The sequence below is a fragment of the Saccopteryx bilineata genome, chromosome 6 (genome assembly GCF_036850765.1).
Source record: "Saccopteryx bilineata isolate mSacBil1 chromosome 6, mSacBil1_pri_phased_curated, whole genome shotgun sequence".
Taxonomy (NCBI): Eukaryota; Metazoa; Chordata; class Mammalia; order Chiroptera; family Emballonuridae; genus Saccopteryx; species Saccopteryx bilineata.
The window spans coordinates 204307939-204331078 of NC_089495.1; the positions used below are offsets into that span (position 1 = coordinate 204307939).

Consider the following 23140-nt stretch of genomic DNA (forward strand, 5'->3'; position numbering starts at 1 on the left):
TTGTTGAATGACTAAATGACCTACTTCAATCGCCAACCTTTCCACTTTAGCCAGGCCCTCACATGTAAAAGAAAAGGGACACCAGATTGTTTTAGAGAAATACTGATTTTTAATTCAACATAAAGTAAACTCCAGGCATCTGTCTTCTTTCAGCCTAAACATTAGCAAAACTTGAAAAAAGGCACAATTTTTCCCCATTCTTATTGCATGGCTCCAATTAAAATTTTTTTATGAAAACAGTAAAACAAAAATACTCTGATTTCTTTTAAAGTGTATTAAAAAAAAACTCCCACAAAACCTGTTAATGTTATTCCTCATTCTACAAAATAGCACCAGTATGAAGAGTAAAAGGTGTTTAAAAACCATTAGGACAGCATTTCTGAAATGCAGCTTGTCCAACATCCAGTCATCTCTAAAAGAACGATTGATCATGGGAATAAAAAACGGCTTTAAAAAAATCTCCGGGGGATTGAGCTTGAATTGCGGGGTACCCCCTTGCTATCTCTTAGATGAGGGGAAAGGGAGGAATGTGCTTGTTCCTGGCTTTCAGTTTAGAGAAAGGGTGAAGAATTGTCATACTTTTCATCTGGGTGACATGTGTCCGGAGGGTGCATCTGGCTGGGGGAGGGGATCCTTACCTAAGCCTCCCCCCCTTCAGTCCCCCCACTGAGGAAGGAGATAGTGAGAAGCCGTACCTGCCTACATAAATATGGTCGCTTATAGCTCAGCCCAACCCCCCCTTCTTGATCTCCCCAGAGGGTTCTAGTGCAGTCGTGGAGGAGGGATTTAGCTAAGGGTAGCCCTGCCCCTGGATTTGTGGGGGAAAAAATAGCCCTGAATGTGATGATGAGGTCATTCCTGCTGAAATCATCATCACGTGTGGAAAATGCTCTCAAGGGGCCCAAGAGTAGCCCTTCACACTGAGGCCAGGGGACTGGGCTGGGTAAATTTCAAGAATGACAGAGACATCATTTATCATTTTCTTTTCTGCCTCAGGGGGAAAAAAATTCTGGTCCCTTAAAAATACCCCTTCGCTACATGTCTATCACTGCACACTTCTGGAAACAAGTTGCTCTTGACATCTAAAAGTCTTGCAGTAACTGTCTCGGTGACTTTTCAGCCGTTATCAACCTGAGTATTGGAGAGCTGTCGGCACTGTGGTTTTGGTATATTAGCCATTGTTTCTGAGCTGTAAACCCAGGAGGGGGAAAAAAAGCCATTTTTACTATCTACTTCAAGTTTCAAAGTTTTAGAAGATAAAACTGAGCACCGTGTTCGGCCGCTCCCAGCGGCCGGGCTGAATTGTTCACAAGGAGGTGGCACCGGGGGGCTTCCTCTCACCAGGAGGATGCCAGGCGGCTGGTGCCCAGTGTGCGTGGCGGGACCCCACGCAGCTGAGCTGAGGAAGGACAGAGTCTGGGATGCACCTTCCCAGTCCCAGGCTCTGTCCCACATGCCGTGGTCCCCCAGAGTGCCTGGGGGGGACGGGACTATTCACAGGCAAAGTAGTCTTTCAGGGGGGCGAAGAGGTGTCGGATGACGGGCACACTCCAGGACCTCCCAAGCAGCTTCTGGCGGGCACCGCGGCCCATGTTGGACACATCCGTGTAGTGGACGGGAAAGCCGAAGATCCTGGAGGGGGCACCAGAGTACAAAGACGGAGTAAGAAGTGCCACCTCCGGCGTGCTTAGTGCCTCTGGGAGGTGTCACCATGGCCAACGTGGCACCGCTCTTTCTGCCCTTCGGTTGGGCCCACCAGCTTCCATAAGCCCTTGTTGTAGATGTTCTAAGATACTATCCTCCCCCCTTTTATTTTACTTTTTAATTTTTATTAGAAGTAACTTAAAACTTATAGAAAGGAATACTTATATACACTTGACTCAGATTCACCTATTGATAACATTTAACCCCATGTGCTTAGTGAACATCTGCACATGAGCCCTCTCTTAACCCCCGGGTCAGGAACACGGTTCAGAACACAAACGCTAGTCATGAGGGCATAGCTCTCCCACCAGGGCACCTGTTAGGTGCATTCCAGCACTATCACCATGCCCCTCGCACACAGCTGGAGCTCAGCAGACCTTTCACAATGAATGAATGAATAAATGAAGGAATGAATGAATGCCTAAAGAGCCAGCTAAAAAACTGAGGTATATCTGTCTTCAAACCATAAGATGGGTGAAGTTATTAGGCATTTCCTTAATAAGGAACAAGGACACTGGCAAAAATTAACCTTATTTCCAATCACCAGATGCTCTGGCAGGTGGCAGGAATCTGAGCTTGCTTGCCCTCTTCGTCAAAGCCAGCTGATTCTACCAAACCTCACTCACACTCGGGCTTACCGTCTAACACTAAAAATCACACCACTGGGCCAATGCTGAATGGGTGTTGAGAAATATGCAAAGTTGCAACATCTCAGGCCTCTGTTTTAATTGTCTGCATAATAATAGCCTTCTGCAGCAACCCACATATGACAGGCCTAGCCCAGCATGTTAAGAGTCTCAAAATACATAATGACCCATGAACAACATGGAGGGAGGGGGAGATTAGGGGTGCTGCATAAGGTCCCCACCCCTTATGCAGTTGAAAATCGAAGTATAACTTTAACGAGTCCCTCAAAATATAACTACTGGCAGGTTACGACTTACCAATACCACAGCAGTCAGTGTTATTTTATGCTAGTATGGGATAACGTAACACAAGTATCTACATATATCTCATGCAGTTATGGCATACCAAACTTTTTCTTAATGTTTTTCATTATTTCTAGAGTGTGTGATTTATCTCTTGAGTTTTTGCAAATTGTTGCAAATCTCTAAAAATTTTCCAATATATTTCTTGGAAAAAAATCCACCATGTAAGTGGCCCCATGCTGTACAAACCTGTGTTGTTCGAGGGCCAACTGTTAATGATCCATTGCACAAATGGGCAAGGTGACCCACACCAGTCTGTTCTACTAACCGGAACTAACTTTTCAATTGAGAAAACGACTGTTTAGTAAAGAATAAACCTGGTTGTATAACGGAAATATCAGGGAACGGAAAGACTGTATCAAATCCTTCAAGACTTACTTAAAAATAAAAAGGAATATTCTTAGCCCTTCTAAACTTTCTAACAAAAATAAATAAGCAAACAAACAAACAAACGGGGGGGGGGGGAGAGATGAGAAAAAAAATTTCAACCAGAATAGGAGAACCAAAATTTAGAGCTGGTTTTCTGAATCAAAATAGGAAAGCTATCCACTTAGCCAAACAAGCAGAGAGGGCAGACTGTGGCTAACTAGGATCAGCTCCGGAAGAGCCATTTGGCAGAAGGGACGTTCTGCGAGAGCAATGGCATATCAGCGAGGTTGGCTTTAGCTGGTTCCTCTTCGATCCTAGTGCCCGACAGGCCGGGTCAGGCGGGCACCGGGTCAGGCGGGCACCAGGGCAGCGCGGCCAGCTGGCGCTCTCTGATGACCTCACGTTTCAGATTCCTCATCTCCACCCCCCCCCTTCTGCCATTTCTGGCGGGAAACCCAGATCCCGCTAACACAGAAGGTCAGTGTGGGTCTGCGGAGAAAGGAAGGCAGCAAGCCCAGTGTGGACTGCTGGCCCGGACCACATCCTTCTCCCCCTTTCTCTCTGCCTGCATTGTTCACCTCTCCCCACGCAGCCTCGCTCACCTTTCTAGCTCAGTGCACCACAAAACATCTTCTTTGCCATTCATGACAACAGGGAAAAGTTGGTTTTTCCCCTGTCTGATCGAGTTCGACTTGGTGGTTATTGTCTGTACTTTCTTTAACTGGAGAACAAAATGACAGCATGGAGTGAGCACGGAGGGAAGAGTTCGGGGTCGAGTCAAGGCTCAGAAGGCCCTAGGTAGGGAAGCGGGAGGGGGTGAGGCGGGGTGGGGGAGGGGAGGTCCAGGTCTGGGCTCGCAGAGGGAAACAAGAAAAGGGGAGTTGGAAGGAGAAGAACACTTTGTGCTTTCCACAAATGCCAAGGTGTTAATGTACCAGAAGGACCAGCCTCAGAGAGGACAAGAGATAAAAAAGACGTGACCATGAATGAGATCAGACGGGTGCCCGGAGAACACTGGAGCTACTGGTCGAGCAAGAGGAAGCAAACTACTAAAAAAAATCCACCCAAGATTATAAAGAATGGTCAACTAAACCAGGGTTTTGATGGAGCTGGGCTTGATACAAATATTAAGACTTAAGTTTATACACGTCTGTCTTTATACAATTATCCATGACTTGTTGGCAGATAATTTTTCTTTTGGCAAAAGGATGAATTACTTATTTCTTGGGAGGATCAGCTGAAATCACCTGTCTCTCTATGGCATGTGTATTCACAACTGGAAAGTCTAGTGCCTTTTCTCACATAGTGATTATTGGGTTATATAGTGACTATTTGGTTATATCAAGAACCTCTCCTACCCTATACTTGACAGACAGGACAGAACAACTGTGGAGGGAAAGAGGCCCAGCACCAGCAAGTCACACGGGGGTTGGAACAGGAAACAAACCGGACGCCAAGGTCAAGTCGTCGCTTGGAGGTCACCGACTGTTTCCCACAGACTGTTTGTGAGGACATCTTACCTTTGCTGTCCTATTGAACTCCAAGCAGTCCTGCAGCTCGAGTTTATCATTCTTTGATGCTATCACGGGCCTGGGAACAGCCAAAACCCATTACTTTCTACCATCTGTCAATAGGCCTCGGCTAGGCACCTCTCAAGGTGGCTGGGAGTGAGGGCCTAAGGCCACAAAATGTGTTCTGGCAATGGACTTACTTGCTAAAATACATGATGAAAATGATCCTGTGTGCTTAAGGCCGGCAGGGACAGACTGGCCCTTTGAGAGGGCTAGCCCAATGTCTAGGCAAGAATGCTTCCCCGTCCCAATAATATTGATCCAAGCCCAGTTCCACTGAGTAGAGCAGGATGGGGGAAGCACACGAGAAGAGCCAGGAAACCCCCCTCCAATCCCAGCCCCTTTGCTGTGTGATGACCTAGACCAAGTTCCACACAACTCGGCTCTCGGGAGCTCGGATTAGACCTGCGTGGGTCTACCTGCTACAACAAGCGCATCAAAGCCGTGACTTGGTGGCTTACTGCTGGGCATGCACCCACAGGAGGCTGTAAGGACTAAAAGTGGGTGCAAGTAGGAAGAAGAGGGGTGGTTCACCAAACACTGATTACTCTCATCCCTTCCACAGCAAACCTGCAAATGCAGATGTGAGAGGCAAACAGGTGCCCAGAAGGGGGACAGGACTTCGGAAGCAAAGCGGTCGAACAGTTCCAGAGCAGAAGCCAGCAAGAGCGCTGTGTCTGCAGTTGGTGGAGCGTCACCTTGGCAGCTCCCGTTAAGGACCTTCAAGGTCAACAACAAACCAGATGTTCAGAAGGGAACCGCTGTCCACAAGAGGGGCTATTGAATGACACAACCCACTGACCTAGCTCCATCCGTCTTCCTTGACCTCACACCTCCCATATTTGGAGGGCCACTCCATCCCCATTTCCCAGCTCTTCCTGTGAACTCAGGGAAGCTGGGGGACCCCGCGAAAGGACACAGCACAGCCAGCCCTGCCAACGCAGATTCCAGGAGTTAAGACCCAAACAAATGACACCAACAGGCTGGATGTGCGTTGGTGACCCCCGGTTTCTGCTTGACTCATCATTCTTAGAACCCTGCAGGGTCGGCTACACAGCTGTAGCTTGATTCTCGTCACCACTCAGGCAGCAAAGTTAGTGTCACCTTTGCTGACTCTTCCTTTCACCTTATACGGCAGTGCACCCAATGCATCAGCAAGTCCGACACTCACACTATCTAGAATCTGATCCCTCCTGCTAAGCCCCACAGAACCCCGGGAGCCGAAGACCCCCAGGGACGCATTTGGTGGGTGAATGGGGCACTTCCTGGGCACCACGCAACATCAGTAAGCCCTCCTCCAGGGAACAACCACCATCTCTTGTTTCTCTCCCGCCTGCCCTCAGCCCACTGTCATCTATTCTACCAGGAACTACCATGCATCTAGGACACCACTCATCAGTGGAAGACTTCCTTGAGACCTGGCCAGGTAGCTCAGTGGGTTCAGTGTCATCCAAACACACCAAGGTTCAACCCCCGGTAAGGGCGCATACAAGAAATCAACTAATGAATGCATAAATAAAGTGGAACATGTTGATTTCTCTCTCCCTCCCCCCCTCCCCAAAATAAATAAATTTTTAGAATACTTCCGTGAATTCCCAAAGTAAATATAAGTGGTAACGGGACCTATTATTGGCCCCACATAATTTGGCCCCAATTTCTGAGTTCCCACCGCCTCTCCCCAAATAAGGAGCGCTATTCTCCGTACTGGTCTGTGAATGCCCAGCCACCCCATCCCTTACCTTCCTTTTGCCCAGAATGTTCTCTCAAATAACTATGCCTCCATTCCTTCATTCAAGTCCTCACTGGGATGAGAAGCTTCCTCTTTAACTTTCAATGCATCACCCCCCGCCCCGCCTCCAGCCATCAGCCTGAAATCATTTAATGACATTAGTCATCTCTACCCATCCCCCATTAGCATGTCAACTCCATGAGACAAGATGTGCATCTGATGCAAGACAACAGGGCCGGCCACAGAACGAGAGCTCAAATGTTGAGCGAATGGGCCCATCTCACTCCAAACTCAGCACTGCACCATTCGACTGGGTGACTGATGAGACAAACACAAGTGCGACAGACACAAGTGCGACAGACACAAAAAGAAACCCCGCAAGCACTCCAGTGCCTTCTCGCCTCTGTCCACATTTTGCTAAATGCCAGTTGATGCTTCCAACACTTCCTTCTAAAGGAGACTATTTTTAAAGCTGAACTCATTTCCAAGTCTGGGGGATATCACGTTATCAACACATTTTGTATCCTAATTAGCACAACAGGCAGCCTCGAGACCACATATAGGAAGTAATTCATTTATCTTTAGTAACTGGCTTTGGGCCTTCTAACAGGAAAGGACGGATGACAAGAAAACTCTGGCTTAGTAAGAAAACCCAAGGGAGACAGGATTGGGGAGCTCCTAAGTGTCATCTCAGCTCTGACACCTGCTTGGTCACCACAGGCCTGGGTCCAGGGGTCACTTCATCGCAGGGAGAAAGGCATGTCTAACACTCTCCTTCCATTTCCCAATGAGACAACACCGCCGGGAGAAGAGGCGGGGACAGAGCGTCAGCGCCGCTGATGGGACCGACGCCGCCCGGGTACCCGGAACCTGGCACTGTCATCACCAGGCCCCTGGGCAGGGCGGGAAACAAGTTGAAGCAAACTCAGGAATCTTGGCTTGAGTGAGACTCCCAGGTATTGAGGGTTCATCTTAACGGATGTCAACCCACAACACCCAGGGTTGGTTTGAAGCCCAGGGTGGGGCCATTTCTTAGCAGAGGCAACCCCTTCTAGAAGAGTGGAGCAGGGCTCTGCCTGTCCGGTCAGGGCTCACACATTAGCTGCCGTTCCCTCGGGGGCTCCCTGTCCAGTCCTGGCCCCTCGTTACCTGTTCATCCCGGGCAGGTTGCCCCAGAAGTACCGGGCCCTGTGAGCAGCAGACACTTTGATGGCATCAATCATCACTGGGTTACACTGTGGGGAAAAAACAGCCAGCTCCTTTAGAGCCCACATCAGAATCCAGGTGGGGCGGCAGCCAACACGGGGGACTTGAACAGGCAGGTGACAGGACTGTTACCGGGTTAACAGGACACCTGACCCCCGTAAGCCAAGGAACAGACCACGTTGCCACAAGAACCGAGCTGGAGAACACATAGCCAGTGCCCCCATATTCATGGTGGGGAGAAAGATCAGACCGGGCCTACAGGTTCCGAGAAGAAACACCCTGGGGCCCGTCAGGTTATTATGGAATGTACAGGTGGCAAAAATAGCTCAAAACCAAACTCTGGCAAGTCCAGCTCCAGGTTGTGGGAATTTGGTGTTGACAACATATGCCCTGTGCCACCGTCTGCCAGGCTCACATGCTGTGAGAGAACTAGCCGGCTCTGTAACTTCTTTAGTGAAACGGAAGGTATGAAGCTTTGGGGAAAGTTAAATGAGGTAAGTACAGAAAGTACATACTGCAATGCTTGATGCATACAACCAGTGGACAATGAACTTGCTTGTGGACCCTCCAGAAGCAGTTCTTAAAACGAGGGTGATAAAATACTCTCCGGAGGAAAAGCTTAGCTAACCATACGAGGACTCTAAAAGTAAGTAACAATTTCATCACCTCTTACTTCAGTGGGTTCTGAATGAACTTAGATATCAAATCTTTTTTTTTAAATATTTGAACCACCCTGGCCAATGGCTTGATTGCTTATTAGAGCATCTCTCGGAAACAAAAGGGTTGCTAGTTCAATCCCCACCAGGGCACGTACAGGAATAGATTGATGTCCTGTCCTGTCTCTCTCCCTTCCTCCCTCTAGAATCAATAAAAATAAAAATTAAAAAAATATATATATATTTTTAAATTTTTTTGGACCCAAGCCATGGCCCAGTAGCTCAGCTGGTTAAAGCAACATCCCAATATGTCACGGTTGGGGGTTAGATTTCTGGTCAGGACAGAAACAGCATGCAGGGGACAACCCATGAGTGTAAACTGGGTGGAGCAAAGGGTTGATGTTCTTCCTCTCTCTAAAAACAATAAAGCAAATTAAAATTATTTCTGACCTGACCAGGAGGTGGCAAATAGTGGATAGAACGTCAGCCTGGTATGCTAAGGACCCAGGGTCAAAACCCCAAGGTCGCCAGTCAGCTTGAACATGGGATCGTAGACATGACCCAACGGTCACTGGCTTGACCCCAAAGGTCACCTGGATTGGCTGTAGCCCCCCAGTCAAGGCACATATGAGAAAGCAATCAATGAACAACTAAGGTGCTGCCACTATGAGTTGATGCTTCTCATCTCTCTCTCTCTTCCTGTCTGTGTCTGTCAGTCCCTTTTTCTCTATCTCTTTCAATAAAAATAAAATTATTTTTTGAACCAAATGAGATTGAAGAAAAAAAGACCATTAACCCACTGTCTCTCTTACTCTTAGATCTAGCCAGGTCTTATCAGAACCCAGAATCACTCAACATGGAAACTTCCCCCAACCCTTCTCCACCCACGTAGTCTTGAGGATAAGGACACTAGGACCCTAGGTCCCCTCACCTCCAAAAACCGAGAGATGTCCCTCTTGTCTCCAACCTTCATGGCTACCACATTCTCAAACATCCAGAAGAAGGGCCGGTCGTCGCCTTCCTTGGGGCGTGAGTAATTGAGCAGGTGGTAGAACTCGAAGAACAGTCTTCCTGTGCCCTCTGCACCCACAAAAGAAGACGGACGGCTGGGGTCAAACCGACAGCCCAGCCTCCACGTGGAAACCCACGGCTTCCCGGTGATCCCCTGCCTGAGGCACTCCCTCCTCCTCTGCCTTCAGCCCTGCGGACTAGGACAGAGGCACAGAGCACTGCGATGTTTTTAACTATCTCTGGGGACTGAGGGTTCACAATGGGGCAGGGACAAAGCCAACAGGTAAGGCTGGCCAGAAGCTAACAGCTCCTTCCCAGGCCACTCCTGGGCCAGCGCTCAGGTGACACAGGGCCTCTTGGGGCCACACCAAAATGAAGGGACGCTCACCGTACAGGCCCTTCCTGGCGGGGTTCACATTTGAGAGATCATTGCATGGGCTTCCACCAATTACCAAGTCAAAGGGGCCCCATTCTTCAATCTGTGAGAGAAAAACAAGTCTCAGGAGAGGGACAGAAGTGAGGATGGAGGGACTGACAGCCTGGGTTTCCAGGTAACCTGTCAAGAAAGTTAACCTGATGAGCCTGGCCTGTGGTGGCGCAGTGTATAAAGCATTGACCTGGACTGCTGAGGTCACTGGTTCCAAACCCTGGGCTTGCCCGGTCAAGGCACAAATGACAAACAAGCAATGAACAACGAAAGTGGAACAACTATGAGTTGGAATTTCTTGCTCTCCCCTCTGCAAAAACCAATAAATAAGATCTAAAAAAAAAAAAAAAAAAGGTAACCTGATGTGACTACAGGTTCTCTCACCCACAACCCTGGGGACGGGGAAGGGGACGGCATGGTGCCCAGGGCCCAGAGGAGGACAGGGGTGTCAAGAGACCCAGGGGTGAAGGCTGCCCTCACATTTTTCTTGGTGATGTTCCTGACATCATTCACATATTTGATATTGCCTTCATGCTTAACAGTTCCCACGGCAATGGACTCTTCACATACTTCAGAGGCAACGTACTTCTCTACTTTGATGCCCAGTTCTTTGAGGACCAAGTACCCTATGTGGGAGATAGAAAATACACTCAGGTTCATCCTGCCTCCAGTGATTCTAAGCCACACCCAGAACTCAGACCAGACCCAGCCAGGGCATCGGAGCCTTCAAGGGAACCCCTGCAGATGACACAGAAACAGCACAGCATTAACACCAGGCCCTTCTGCGTGTAGAGTTGAGAAGAAAACACATACGTATGAACTGGGACAGCGCACTAGTAGGAACTACGAACACTGCCAGGTCTGTAGCCAATGCCGCGGCACCTACCAACCCAGCATCCTCAAACACAGACACAAAGACAGGGATCTTCACCAAAAACATGTTTCAAAAACAACGTCCAAGTCTGGGGGCAATGGCCAGGCTGTATTTCCTGCTGGGGGTGACCTCTGGCAGCATACACAGGTCTTTAGGACCCAAAAGGGTGGGAACACAAACAGCTGGCCATGTCCCGAGGGTCACTAAAAGCCGTCGGGTACTCGGGCAGGTGGACATCAGTAGACACACACAAGTACAAAGGGTGCAAAGTACACAGCAGCTCGTCCCCACTGCTTCCTGCTCCGGGGACAGGGAGAGATCGGACAAAGGTCCCGAGGCTGCCGCGCACGCTGCTTACGCTTACTCTGCACATGCGGAAGCCAGGAGAATGGGAGGAGAAATGGACATGTTAGTAGGAACTGTCTATAATATCAATATATCCATGCTTATGAAATAGAAAAGAACCCTCCAAGGTATCTGCACATAATAAAAAATAAAATACAACAGCTGAAATGTGTATATATGCATTTAAAAAAAATACCAAGAGGTCCGGGTGGGCGAGATAAATGGTGGTGAGGTTTGAGGAGAGAAACAAGCCACCAGTTTCCTCACAATGGGTGATGGACATCATCCCAGGGGTCTGACTTCGGCATTGAGGACAAACACCTGGCCCAGGTGAGCATCCCACGGTGAACTCCAAACTCACCTGTGGCAATTCCATCAAACAGGGACAAGACTCGAATGGGCCGCCTTCGGGCTGCAGGAATCGCAGGGTATAACTTGGGGGCTTCCTGCCAGGTTAAAGAAGGTCATGGAGGTCAAAGTGCAGGGGGAAGGCTCACCCCCTGGGAGAGGCCAGCCGACCTTCCTCGGAGGGACTCAAACCCTGTGTGCTGGTGTTTCTCAGCTGGGAGGAGAGGGGTCAGGAGCTTTGGCACAGAGTGGCCATTCTACCGTTAAGACATGGAACACAGAGACTCTGGGACAGACATACACACACACAAAAGGACAGGTGGCCCTACACAAAAATGACCCGAGGCCTGCCTTACAGGTCTGTAGAATGGAGTCCAGGAAAATCCAGTAAGGCTACAACTAAAGGGTACATGTACATCGGTCCTCTCTCCCCTCTTCTTCCTTTCTAAGCCGGGAGGCGTGGTTAGAGCTGTAACCATTTCTCCAGCAGGCCCTTGGAAGTCCAGGAGAGGCCACCGCGAGGAGCGGAGGCAGGACCACGGGAGAAGCCCGAGATCTACACACAGCCCGTGTCCATCAGCCAGGCCCATGGATGATAGACCCTTTCATGAGCTCTCGCCCACAGCCTTCCAGAGCGTTCTGGAAGCCTGACCCTGGGGCTGGGGGACACCGGGCACAGCAGCCTGTGCTTACGTATTCGAGGCCCACGTCGCTGGTGAAAAAGGCCTGCAGGCGCACGTTCCAGTCCTTGCGGCGCTGCAGGACGCCGTGGCAGCGCTGCGGGAGGCACATGTAGCAGCTCCAGGGCTCCTGCAGCTTGGCATCGGCCGCCGTGCCCGTGCCCACCAGCACCTCCAGGCACTCCACACAGAAACACCTGCGCCCGGGAACGGACGGAAGGGGGGCCTTCATCAGCGGTCCCTTCTCCTGCCGACCCCTCTTCCCGCACTGCCGGAAACCTCCTTGGGGCCCCAGCTGCACCCCTGAGGGCTGGAAGGCCCTGCGATGTGCTGAGGGCTACACTAACACCATCCGTGGCGGCCTGTGCACCCTCAGTCCACAGGCTCTGCACAGAAAAGACCTCCTCCCCAGATGTGGCTGACCCCCAGGGAACCTTCCACTTCCTCAGACACTCCTGTCCCTTTCTTTTTTAATTGACAAGTGGGGAGGCAGAGACAGATTCCCTCCCAAGTGCACCCCAATCAAGATGCTCCTGGTAAGCCCCCTACAGGGTGATGCTCTGCCCATCTGGGGCTACTGCTCTATTACTCAGCAACCAAACTATGTATTTCAGCACCTGAGGTGAGGCTATGGAGCCATCCTCAGCGCCCAGGGCCAACTTGCTAAAGACAATTGAGCCATGGCTGTAGGAAGGAAAGAGAGAGAAGAGAGAAGGGAGAATAGAGGTGGAGAAGCAGATGGTTGCTTCTCCTGTGTGCCCTGACTGGGAAATGAACCCAGGACTTCCATACTCTGGGCTGATGCTCTTCTGCTGAGCCAACCAGCCAGGGCCAGACATTTCTGTCTTAAACAGATGAAAATAACTACAAGCCCTGCAGAATAAGAATAGTGACTCTGGGCCAATCCCTGCGCCCAAGGTCCGGGGTCAGGGGGAATGCAGGATCACAGGTCCTTGGGCGCTCAGACCCGGCGGGCTCCCCGTGGGGCCCCACCGCAGTCCCTGCGCAGGACGGTGCTCACCGGCAACAGCTCGAGTTGCTGCAGAGGAGCAGCTCGCGGCCCTCGCAGCACACGGTGCAGTAGGACTGATAGCCGTCATCGTCGTACATGTAGAACAGCTCGAGGAACCGGTCCTGGCGGCCAGAGAGAAACACTTGTGAAATCAGAGACAAGGGGGACCCTCAGGACACAGCCCCAGGACAAGTCACTGGTGACATGGTGTCCTTCACAGGCACAACTGGCCGGGCTGTGCGTGACGCGGAAGACGGCCTCCACTGTGGCAGCACCTGCTGTCAGAGCAGGGCTGGGGCAGGTGATGGGCACCACAGAGGGCCTCAGCAGAACCTTCCCTAAAGGCTGCGAGCAAGTGCTTCTCTCCGGGAAGTCCAGGGAGGCCGGGGAGGGGGAGGGGGGAGGGGGGAGGGGCAGGGACGCCCAGGGCCGGGAGAGAACTTACCCGGCACGTCTGGCACAGCCCCCCCTCAAAGAGAGGGTGGAAGGACACGGGGTTTTTCCTACCACAAGACAAACAGTTGTCTGTAAGGAAGAATGCACAGTGTGTGTCAGTTCGGAACCCAGTGCCCGTCGAGCAGGCCTGGGTCAAAGGTCCGTGAACATTGACTCTGAGCTAGCAGTACGTCCAGGACTCTCCAGGTCGTGTCCCTCCAACAATGCTTCCCACCCGCCAGCCCCACCCCGGACACGGGGCACGCTACTGAGCAAGGGCCCCTCCAGCGCAGGGACAGACACGTCCTGAGGCTCTTTAAAGACTGGCACTTTGGGGCAATTCCTGGTGATGCCGCCTTGCCCACTGCTCACATCAGGAGTCCCCAAACTTTTTACACAGGGGGCCAGTTCACTGCCCCTCAGACCGTTGGAGGGCCGCCACATACAGTGCTCCTCTCACTGACCACCAATGAAAGAGGTGCCCCTTCCAGAAGTGTGGCAGGGGGCCGGATAAATGCCCTCAGAGGGCCGCATGCGGCCCGCGGGCCATAGTTTGGGGATGCCTGACTCACATCATGAAAGGGCATATCCACAACCACACTCCACACGCAGCCACAGCTGCAGTTTCAGAGCCTGGCCCTTTAACCATTAGGCCACCCTGACTTTCCTACCTATGGGCAGATCAGGATGGATGCACAACGCTGCCCAGGTGGACAGGACCCTTAACAATGCGGAGACCGAGCATTCCTAGCTAGGACGCAGACAGGAGTCCCGGGGGATGGGAAGCTTAAAGGTCAAAGTTCCCAGGACTGTCCGGGGCTGCTCCACACCCAAGCCTTCCCTGTGGTCCCGAGTCAGGAGCTGGGATGCTTCCCTCCCCTTTACAGAGTAACAACCCAGTAAATATCTGCTGCCTGAAGGACACTTGGTGGAGGAAGCCAAGGACAGCCCGTCCTTCCTCACCCACTCCCAATCCCACTGGGCAGCATTCTGAGCAGAACTTTGACCCCAGTGGCCATTCCCAGCCGGGCCAAGGGATCACCGTCAGCATAAGAGAGTGACAGCGACAACGTGGGTGGGCCTCTCACCAAACTTGGTTCAGCTGTTTGGAAGGGCTCACGGTGCCATCGATCACGGTTTCAGGTTTGGGGTTCTCCCGGCCACTCTGCCTCCAGCCAACCCCTCCAACGCACATTAGGGGCAGAATCCGTCTCAGTAAAAAATAAGTAAGTCAGGGCTGACTAGGCAGTAGCACAGTGGATAGCGCGTTGGACTGGGATGCAGAGGACCCAGGTTCGAAACCCCGAGGTCGCCAGCTTGAGTGCGAGGTGACTAGCTTGAGTGTGAGATCCTAGACATGACCCTCCATGGTCGCTGGCTTAAGCAAGGGCTCACTCACTTTGCTGGAGCCCCCCCAGTCAAGGGACATATAAGAAAGCAATCGATGAACAACTAAGTAGCCACAACGAAGAATTGATGCTCCTCATTTCTCTCCCTTCCTGTCTGTCCTTGTCTCTCTATCTCTGTCACAAAAAATAAATAAAAAATCCAGCAACTCATTCTATAAAATGTAGTAATCATGACGATGTCCACACCTGCCCCTGAGGGAAAGGTCACAGAGCTCAGGGGAAACCCTGGCAGGGGACACCAGCAGCAAAGGCCTAGATAGAGCCCCAGCCAGGCCAGAGACTGAGGGCCACAAGGGGGAGAGAGTATTACCTTCCAGGCTGCTCTTGTTGTTGGCGATGTCCAAAGCCATTTGCTCTATTGAGAAAAGAAGGCATGAGACGGCGTCAGGGAGCCTCTTACACCAGTGAAGCCGCACACTGACCCTGAGCAGTTCTTGGGACCTGCCACCTCCTGGTGATGAGGTGGTATCGTCCCTGCCCCCCTCCCCCACCTCCTCACTCCCCACCACTCACCTCTACTCTGGTCCTCCTCACCCCGGTCTTTGCCGTTGTTATAGCAATTTGTCTTGAGGCGCTTGGGTGGGGGGCAGTAGTCACCGGAGGTGGCTGAGTCGTCAGCTGTGCGTCTCCGAGTCTTGTTCTCTGTGAACGGGAAGGAGACAGCAGCCGTGGCTAGTGGGAGGTGCAGAGGGCATGCGGACCCCAACAGGGGTCCACACCGGGTGTCACGCTGCCCTACCATGAGACGCAATTGAAAACTCTCACAGATCTCACATGACATGTACAGGGTCTTTTTTTTTTTTTTTTTAAACAGGAACAGAGAGAGTCAGAGAGAGTGATAGATAGGGACAGCCAGATAAGAACACAGAGTTGAAAAGCATCTATCATCAGTTTTCCATTGTGAGACCTTAGTTGTTCATTGATTGCTTTCTCATATGTGCCTTGACCACGGGCCTTCAGCAGACTAAGTAACCCCTTGCTCGAGCCAGTGACCTTGGGTCCAAGCTGGTGAGCTTTTTTGCTCAAACCAGATGAGCCTGTGCTCAAGCTGGCAACCTCGGTGTCTTGAACCTGGGTCCTTCTGCATCCCAGTCCGATGCTCTATTCACTGTGCCACCGCCTGGTCAGGCTGTACAGGATCTAAACAGCTTGAGATGTTTGGACCCAGCACAAAGAACATTAGACAAAGGCAAGGGCACAGCCGAAACGCTAAAACCCAGTGGGGCCCATAGCCACAGGGGCTACTGAGTATGTAAAAGGTGGCCTGAGTAACTGAGGAGCTCCATTTCACATTTCATTTTAGCGGAAATATTCAAAGTGCCGATGGATCCGGTTAACTAGTTCATTTGGAACTGGATCCGGCAAAAACTTGGAACTTAAAACGTTTGTGGAACTCTATGTAGATCAAGGATTTCTAATAAAAATATCACTTCCCCATTGAGTTGTAAAACATGTGATTTTAAAAACAGTACTAAAAGGAAATGTAAAAATTTTTATGCTGACTGTTAGAAATGCTTACATGATAGAAATATTGGATTAAAAATCAAAGGCATGATTAATCCTCATCGCACCTGTCGCCTCCTTAAGCTCTTCAATGTAGCACATACTAGGAGCCCCTTAAAATTATCACACTATATGGCCCATTCTTTTACAGCTCCTCAAATTTGACTTCTATGTTTAATCAATCTACACAGCGTCATCTCTAAAAGGGACATGGTTAAGTGGGACTCTGCCCCTAGGAAAAGAAAATTACACAGCCACGAAGCATCAATCATTAGGACCCTTCAGTGACAGAGGTGACACTGGAGAGAGCTTATCCGATCAACATGGAGGAATGCAGGGAGAGCGGGAAACCCAGCGAGTGCACAGAGGAAGCTGAAGGAAGCACGTGCACACCCAACACGGTGAACCTGGCCGAGGGCGCGTGACGGTGGAGAGCGGAGGGGTGGGGGGGAGTCCAGGTGGAGACTTCCTTTCCAGTGAGTGACCACTGTGTGTGCAAAGGACAGGTAGGAAAGGTGCAGAGGACCCGGTGCGCAGCGGGAAGACGGGAAGGGAATACCGTATCTCCTGGATTCTAAGTTCCCTCTGCCTGTACGACGCACCTTCGACTTATTAACCACTTTTAATGAATGGAGAGGGGGTGGGGGGGAGACAAAACAAAACAGAAAACAGTATGTTAAAAAAAGGTACGAATGATAAGACAAATCCTGGATGTCAGGCATCCCGGATCTCTGGGAAGTAACAAGGTGAAACTACCCACTTTATAACGGAGGAAAGATGCTCCCCGTCACCCTTGTCAGCATAGGAAACGCCCCTCTCTGCGGGGAGGTGGCTTTATGGCTCTGGGTGTTTTTGTATTTGTGTTTGTTTTTGAAACGTTTGCCTTGTTTCCTCCGAATGAGCAGAGCTTCATTATTTTTGTTTATAAGAGTCAAGGCGCTAGTGAAAGGTTCCATCTTGATTCCTTCTTTACTCAAGTTTCTGGAACAGAAGTCACCTCAGACCAGGGGAGCCTGAAAAGGCTGGGCTCCTTTCCCATGGCCCTGGTGGTCCCTGGTGGTCCCCAGGGTGCAAGGGCAGGTCTCCCAGACTGCCTGGTTACCCGGGGGGGGGGGGGCAGCAGGGCTGACTGGCTCTCTCAAGGGTGGTCCCACCAGCAGTGGTGGGCGCAGACTGCCACAGGGGCCCCCATTCCCACCTGGTTGCTTGTTGTTGGGTTTGAGGCCCTCGATCCCAGTGGGCTTAAAGCCCCCGTGAGCCCACTCCAGCATGGGCTTCAGCTGGTCCTCCAACGAGTCCCCGGGGCTGCTGGGAAAGGTCTTGCCAGCCCGCACCCTGGCTTTCTGGCGAGATAAAGGCGAATCTGTGATTAATAGGAGGGGTGGGAGCTCACCAGGCCGAATTCCCCAACCCCCTTCCCACTTGTCCCTTTCAGAGCCAGGCAGCTATCCTGAGTACGGTGTGTGACAGGGAGAAGGGGCCGAACGGGGAGACGAGCAGGAGGCCACAGGGAAGACTGACGTCTCTCCACGCAAGCACCCTACCTGACCTCTTCCCAGGAGGGAACGTGAGTGGCCAGCTCCCTCTCACAGGGCAGAGTATCCGAATTAGTGCTGCTACTTTTAGATATACAAGCACCATCGACTCTGAGAAAGCTCTAGATCTCGTCACTTCCCTAACTGAGATGGGGAGGTGTTCAATGCTAAGTTCTACTGCAGAAGCACCATGAAGAGTCCTAACGAACCACCGAGGCTGGCCCAGCCAATGCTGGAGGAAGGCGCTCATCTTTCCAGTGCCATCTCACGATAAAGAGGGATACACACAGAGCCCGACGATCCCAAGAGGGGAGAAGGCCGCCCGCCTCAACCACTGCCCAGCATTGGCCTTCAACGCCACTGAAAGCAAGGATTTTTCTTTGTTTGTTTGTTGTATTTTGCTTAAAGTTGGAAATGGGGAGGCAGTCAGACAGACTCCCACATGCACCCGATGGGGATCCACCCGGCATGCCCACCAGGGGGCAATGCTCTGCCCATCTGGGGCGTAATTCTGTTCCAACCAGAGCCATTCTAACGCCTGAGGCAGAGGCCATGGAGCCATCCTCAGTGCCCGGGCCAACTTTGCTCCAATGGAGCCTTGGCTGTGGGGGTAAAAGAGAGAGATAGAGAGGACGGAAAAAGGGAGGGGTGGAGAAGCAGATGGGCGCTTCTCCTGTGTGCCCTGGCCGGGAATCGAACCCGAAATCCTGCACGCCAGGCCAATGCTCTACCACTGAGGCAATCAGCCAGGGCCTAAGAAGGTTTTTTTGTTTTTTGTTTGTTTGTTTTAATTTTTTTTTTATTCATTTTAGAGAGGAGAGGGAGAGAGAGAGAGAGGAGAGACAGAGAGAGAGAAGGGGGGGAGGAGCTGGAAGCATCAACTCCCATATGTGCCTTGACAAGGCAAGTCCAGGGTTTCGAACCGGAGACCTCAGCATTTCCAGGTCGACGCTTTTTCCACTGCGCCAGCACAGGTCAGGCCCCTAAGGTTTTGATGGCTCTGAAAAAGCATATTCAGCCTGACCTGTGGTGGCGCAGTGGATAAAGCGTCAACCTGGAAACGCTGAGGTTGCCAGTTCAAAAAACCCTGGGCTTGCCAGGTCAAGGCACATATGGGAGTTGATGCTTCCTGCTCCTCCCCCCCTTCGCTCTCTCTCTCTCTTCCCTCTCTATAATTAATAAATATTAAAAAAAAAAAAAAGCATATTCACTACTGCCAACATTGTCCCCACTCCCAGGTGGTCTTCCTTCTTCTCTTAGTCAGCAATACTGAGAGTCACCAGGGAGACGCTGAAGTGCCCAAGATCATGAGGAAGTTTCAAGTCCCTTCCAGCCCCTCCCAGCAGGGCACATGTAGGCCAGTCTGTTGGCATTCACCTCCTGCCTGCTGATCCTGTCCCTTCCCCGCCATCCTTGGTCATACTGCAGCCTAACCTGGCTTTCTCTGTATAGTTCTATTGCCTTGACCCTGCTATTGGGGACAGCTCCTCACCACCCACCACTGTGTTACCTCCAGAGCGTGGTACATAGCCTTCCTGTAAGAGACCAGCTTATTGAAGGTCGGCAGATTAAAGTGCTGGCTGAATAGGCCCAAGGCCACCAGCTTATCTGCAGAGACCTAGAAGAGAAAGAACATCGTTGTTGTCACCTGCAGCCCGCCTCGGGGGTGCCCTGTCCCTCACAGGGTTATTCCAGGGCAGCAAGCTCGGATTCAAAAAAGAAAAAGGAAAAGCAGAGGAATAGAAATGGTACCTAGAACTCCCCATGCACCCTACAACCAGAAGCTGGTGGGTGACACCCAGCAGAGAGAGCTGCCACTCTGCCTGGATACAATTAGATGCACCCTACAACCAGAAGCTGGTGGGTGACACCCAGCAGAGAGAGCTGCCACTCTGCCTGGATACAATTAGATGCACCCTACAACCAGAAGCTGGTGGGTGACACCCAGCAGAGAGAGCTGCCACTCTGCCTGAATACAATTAGATACACCCTACAACCAGAAGCTGGTGGGTGCAGAGAGCAGCCACTCCGCCTGGATACAATTAGATGCACCCTACAACCAGAAGCTGGTGGGTGACACCAAGCAGAGAGAGTGGCACTCTGCCTGGATACAATTAGATGCACCCTGGGTTTGTACTTATTGTAAGAGCAAATGACCCACATGGTCCCTGGTGTGGGTCCCTGGTGTGGGTACCTGGCAGCTCAGTCTTGAAATTCTCTGAAGACACTCCAGCAGTAAGAGTGTTGCACATGGCCTTCCCTCCTTCGTGAGCATGACAAATAGCCGTGATGACTACTAAGCCTTTCACTAATTTAAAATTAATCCTAGTATGTGTTTACAGACAGTGCTTGGCACAGAATAAGCACTTTTTCTTTATTGTGATTTGTTGATATCTGCCTTCCATTGGCACCAAGAGCCAGAGAGTCTCGTGCCCCAAGTCACAGGCCGTGCAGGCACCAGTCGGGCTGCAGTGGGCGGGGATGGAACTGGGTGTGCAGGACGCTGCTCAGGCTGAAAGACACATGGGAAGCTTCCTTCTCCACAGGACACGCCCGCACTCAGCTCCATTTTGCACCTCTAGCCTGACCTCCCACGAGGGTGGGGGCGTGCTCCCATCATTAGTGAGAAGAAACCAGGGCTCAACAGAATTACACACAGTAATGCAGGTGCTGTTCCCAATGCCAGCCTGCTCCAATGCAACATGTGGGCTTAGCACCACCCACCACAGGGTAATGCCACCCCACTGCTAACAGCCCCACACTCCGTCCTATTAGCTAGCACCAGGCCCAGTCCGCAAAGTGCGTTCCGTCTCATTGAGCCAAAGCAATGACGGACAATCCACAAAAGCCACTGCCCACATCCCTGCACTGAGATGCTGCAGAGAGCAGGTGCCCGGACATTTGTCCTTCTGCTCCCTCTGCTGGCCAATGGGGACATCAGCATGCGGGCGACTTGCCCTTTGGGAACTTGAATGTGTTTATGGCAAATGGCCCAAAGGAAGCTCCCCACCTTCAGTAGAAAAACCAGAACCTCAACTTGAGGCCAAATCCCACAAATATTCCAGGTGGACTTCAGTCCCACACCCGCATCCATCGTGGCTCCATGTCCTCACCTAACCTCTGGGCTGGCTGAAGGTTAGATGAACATTTCAAAAAAAAGAGAGACCGTTACAAGAAAACAACTGTCTGCACCATCATCATCCAGACCTGGACATAATCAAAATGTGCCTTCAAACCGGTTATCGGAATAGAAATAGCCTAATTCATTTTTCTAACACTATTCTTCAATCAATTATCAAGAAACCCGGAAATAACCAACTCTGTTTTTTTATTACTGCCCCCAGGCAACTCTAGACTGGTCTCTAGGGCTGGTCAGAAGTACCCCCCCCTTCACGTCTCCCCCAGTTCTCCCCCGCCTCTCCCCTGGCTAAATTAGGTTCAGAGGGAGACATCACTCTTTGTTTCAGCCCCAGAGAAAAGAGAACCAACAGAGACCAAGTGGCCATGGCCCCAGACGACATTCCAGCCCTTCCTCTCCCAAGTCCATTGAGCTCTGGCCCCAGAAGACCCCGTGTGTCTGTGTGAGCGTAGTATCAAGGGAAGATGTGTCATTCCACATAGACACCGAGTCAAACATGGCCTCGTCCCTCTGGAAAAAGGGAGTCACGGGCCGTTCAATATCTGAAAAGGAGAGAAAACGCTGAGCACAGGAGAGCCCGCCTTACCCTGGACTCACCTCAGAGAACTTGCCGTCACCAAACCACTGGACCCACCGCATGCCGGACATGGCCTGGCGCTTGGAGGTGGCCTTCCAAGACACGACCATGGCCGGCCACCAGGAGAAGCCCTTTATCTTTCCCCATACGAGGTCCCCTATTCCAAACTCCTTCCCATCCTGGAAGACAAACCGAAGGAAGAAACCCTGATGAGACAGACTACCTGGGCCCAGGAAAACCCCTGCGGCAACAGCCTCGGGCCCCACCCACTCAGGGCTTCCCTCAAGCCCCGCAGACCTCCTCAGGAAGTCAGGACCCACCTCCAACAGTTCCTGTCAAAAACTAGGAGTGAGAACGGCTTGCAAATAATGGGCAGTCAACAGGCAAGATAGCCTGTTTAATAGGGATACGGGGCTCGTTACGTTAGATCTGTAAGATTTAACCTGGCCATCGAGGAATGAAAGACACCCACTGAAAACTCAGAGGAAGTAAGATCCGAGGAAAATAATGACAAGCAGCAGAATATTCCCACCATGCACCATGGGATGGGCTACCATATAACTATTAAAATGAAAAAAAAAAAAAAAAGTTTTGGCCTGACCAGGCGGTGGCGCAGTGGATAGAGCATTGGACTGGGACACAGAGGACCCAGGCTCGAGACCCCGAGGTTGCCAGCTTGAGCGCGGGGCTCATCTGGTTTGAGCAAAAAGTTCACCAGCTTGGAACCAAAGTTGCTGGCTCAAGCAAGGGGTCACTCGGTCTGCTGAAGGCCCGCGGTCAAGGCACATATGAGAAATCAATCAATGAACAACTAAGGTGTCGTGACGAAAAACTGATGATTTATGCTTCTCATCTCTCTCCATTCCTGTCTGTCTGTCCCTGTCTATCCCTCTCTCTGACTCTGTCTTTGTAAAAAAAAAAAAAGTTTTGGCCATTTGCACATAGCTTGTCATTAAAAGTGAGGTATCCATGAAAATAAGCACATTATTAAACTATATCTATCATATGACCTATTCTGAACTAAGGTTCATAGAAAAAGGGATTTCTATATTTCCATGTGATGTACAAGCTTTAGACATATTGCAATGCTAGAGCAAAAACAAGCCCAATTTGTTAGTTATGAACACTAGATAGATTAGACAATGGATTTTAGATGTGAAAGGGAGGGAACTCTAATTCCTAGTAAGTGAAAAAGGACAGTTGACAATTTTTACATATACTCTAATGATGAACAGAATCCTGTATTAATTATGTACACAAAGTCCATATATTTCTGGGAATAAATATGTAATGTTCAGAAAAACCAGGAATCAAGTGCTTCAGATATGCCAGGGCAATAAGTACGGTCAAGGGTCAGGATACATATGAAAAAATGGACTTTTTTTTTTTTTATTCATTTTATAGAGAAGAGGGAGAGACAGGGAGAGAGAGAGAGGAGAGACAGAGAGAGAGAAGGGGGGGGGGAGGAGCTGGAAGCATCAACTCCCATATATGCCTTGACCAGGCAAGCCCAGGGTTTCAAATCGGCGACCTCAGCATTTCCAGGTCGACGCTTTATCCACTGCCCCACCAAAGGTCAGGCTATGAAAAAATGGACTTGAAAAATGAATTCAGCCTGACC

The 23140-nt window shown here is 50.9% G+C and overlaps 1 protein-coding gene across 1 annotated transcript in view; it reads right to left on the minus strand.

Annotated features, from left to right (window-relative positions):
- Window positions 1-202: 202 nt before the first annotated feature.
- DNMT3B (DNA methyltransferase 3 beta) overlaps window positions 203-23140 on the minus strand; it is a 49913-nt gene continuing 26975 nt past the window's right edge. The window contains exons 7-22 of the mRNA XM_066234569.1: window positions 21540-21698; window positions 19314-19421; window positions 17467-17611; window positions 15279-15407; window positions 15076-15120; window positions 13367-13446; window positions 12931-13043; window positions 11923-12106; window positions 11243-11327; window positions 10143-10288; window positions 9624-9714; window positions 9156-9304; window positions 7512-7597; window positions 4583-4652; window positions 3665-3783; window positions 203-1632 (exon numbers count right to left, since the gene is read on the minus strand). Coding sequence (XP_066090666.1) covers window positions 1491-1632; window positions 3665-3783; window positions 4583-4652; window positions 7512-7597; window positions 9156-9304; window positions 9624-9714; window positions 10143-10288; window positions 11243-11327; window positions 11923-12106; window positions 12931-13043; window positions 13367-13446; window positions 15076-15120; window positions 15279-15407; window positions 17467-17611; window positions 19314-19421; window positions 21540-21698 — 1851 coding nt within the window. The 3' untranslated portion in view covers window positions 203-1490. The remainder of the gene's footprint in view (window positions 1633-3664; window positions 3784-4582; window positions 4653-7511; window positions 7598-9155; window positions 9305-9623; window positions 9715-10142; window positions 10289-11242; window positions 11328-11922; window positions 12107-12930; window positions 13044-13366; window positions 13447-15075; window positions 15121-15278; window positions 15408-17466; window positions 17612-19313; window positions 19422-21539; window positions 21699-23140) is intronic.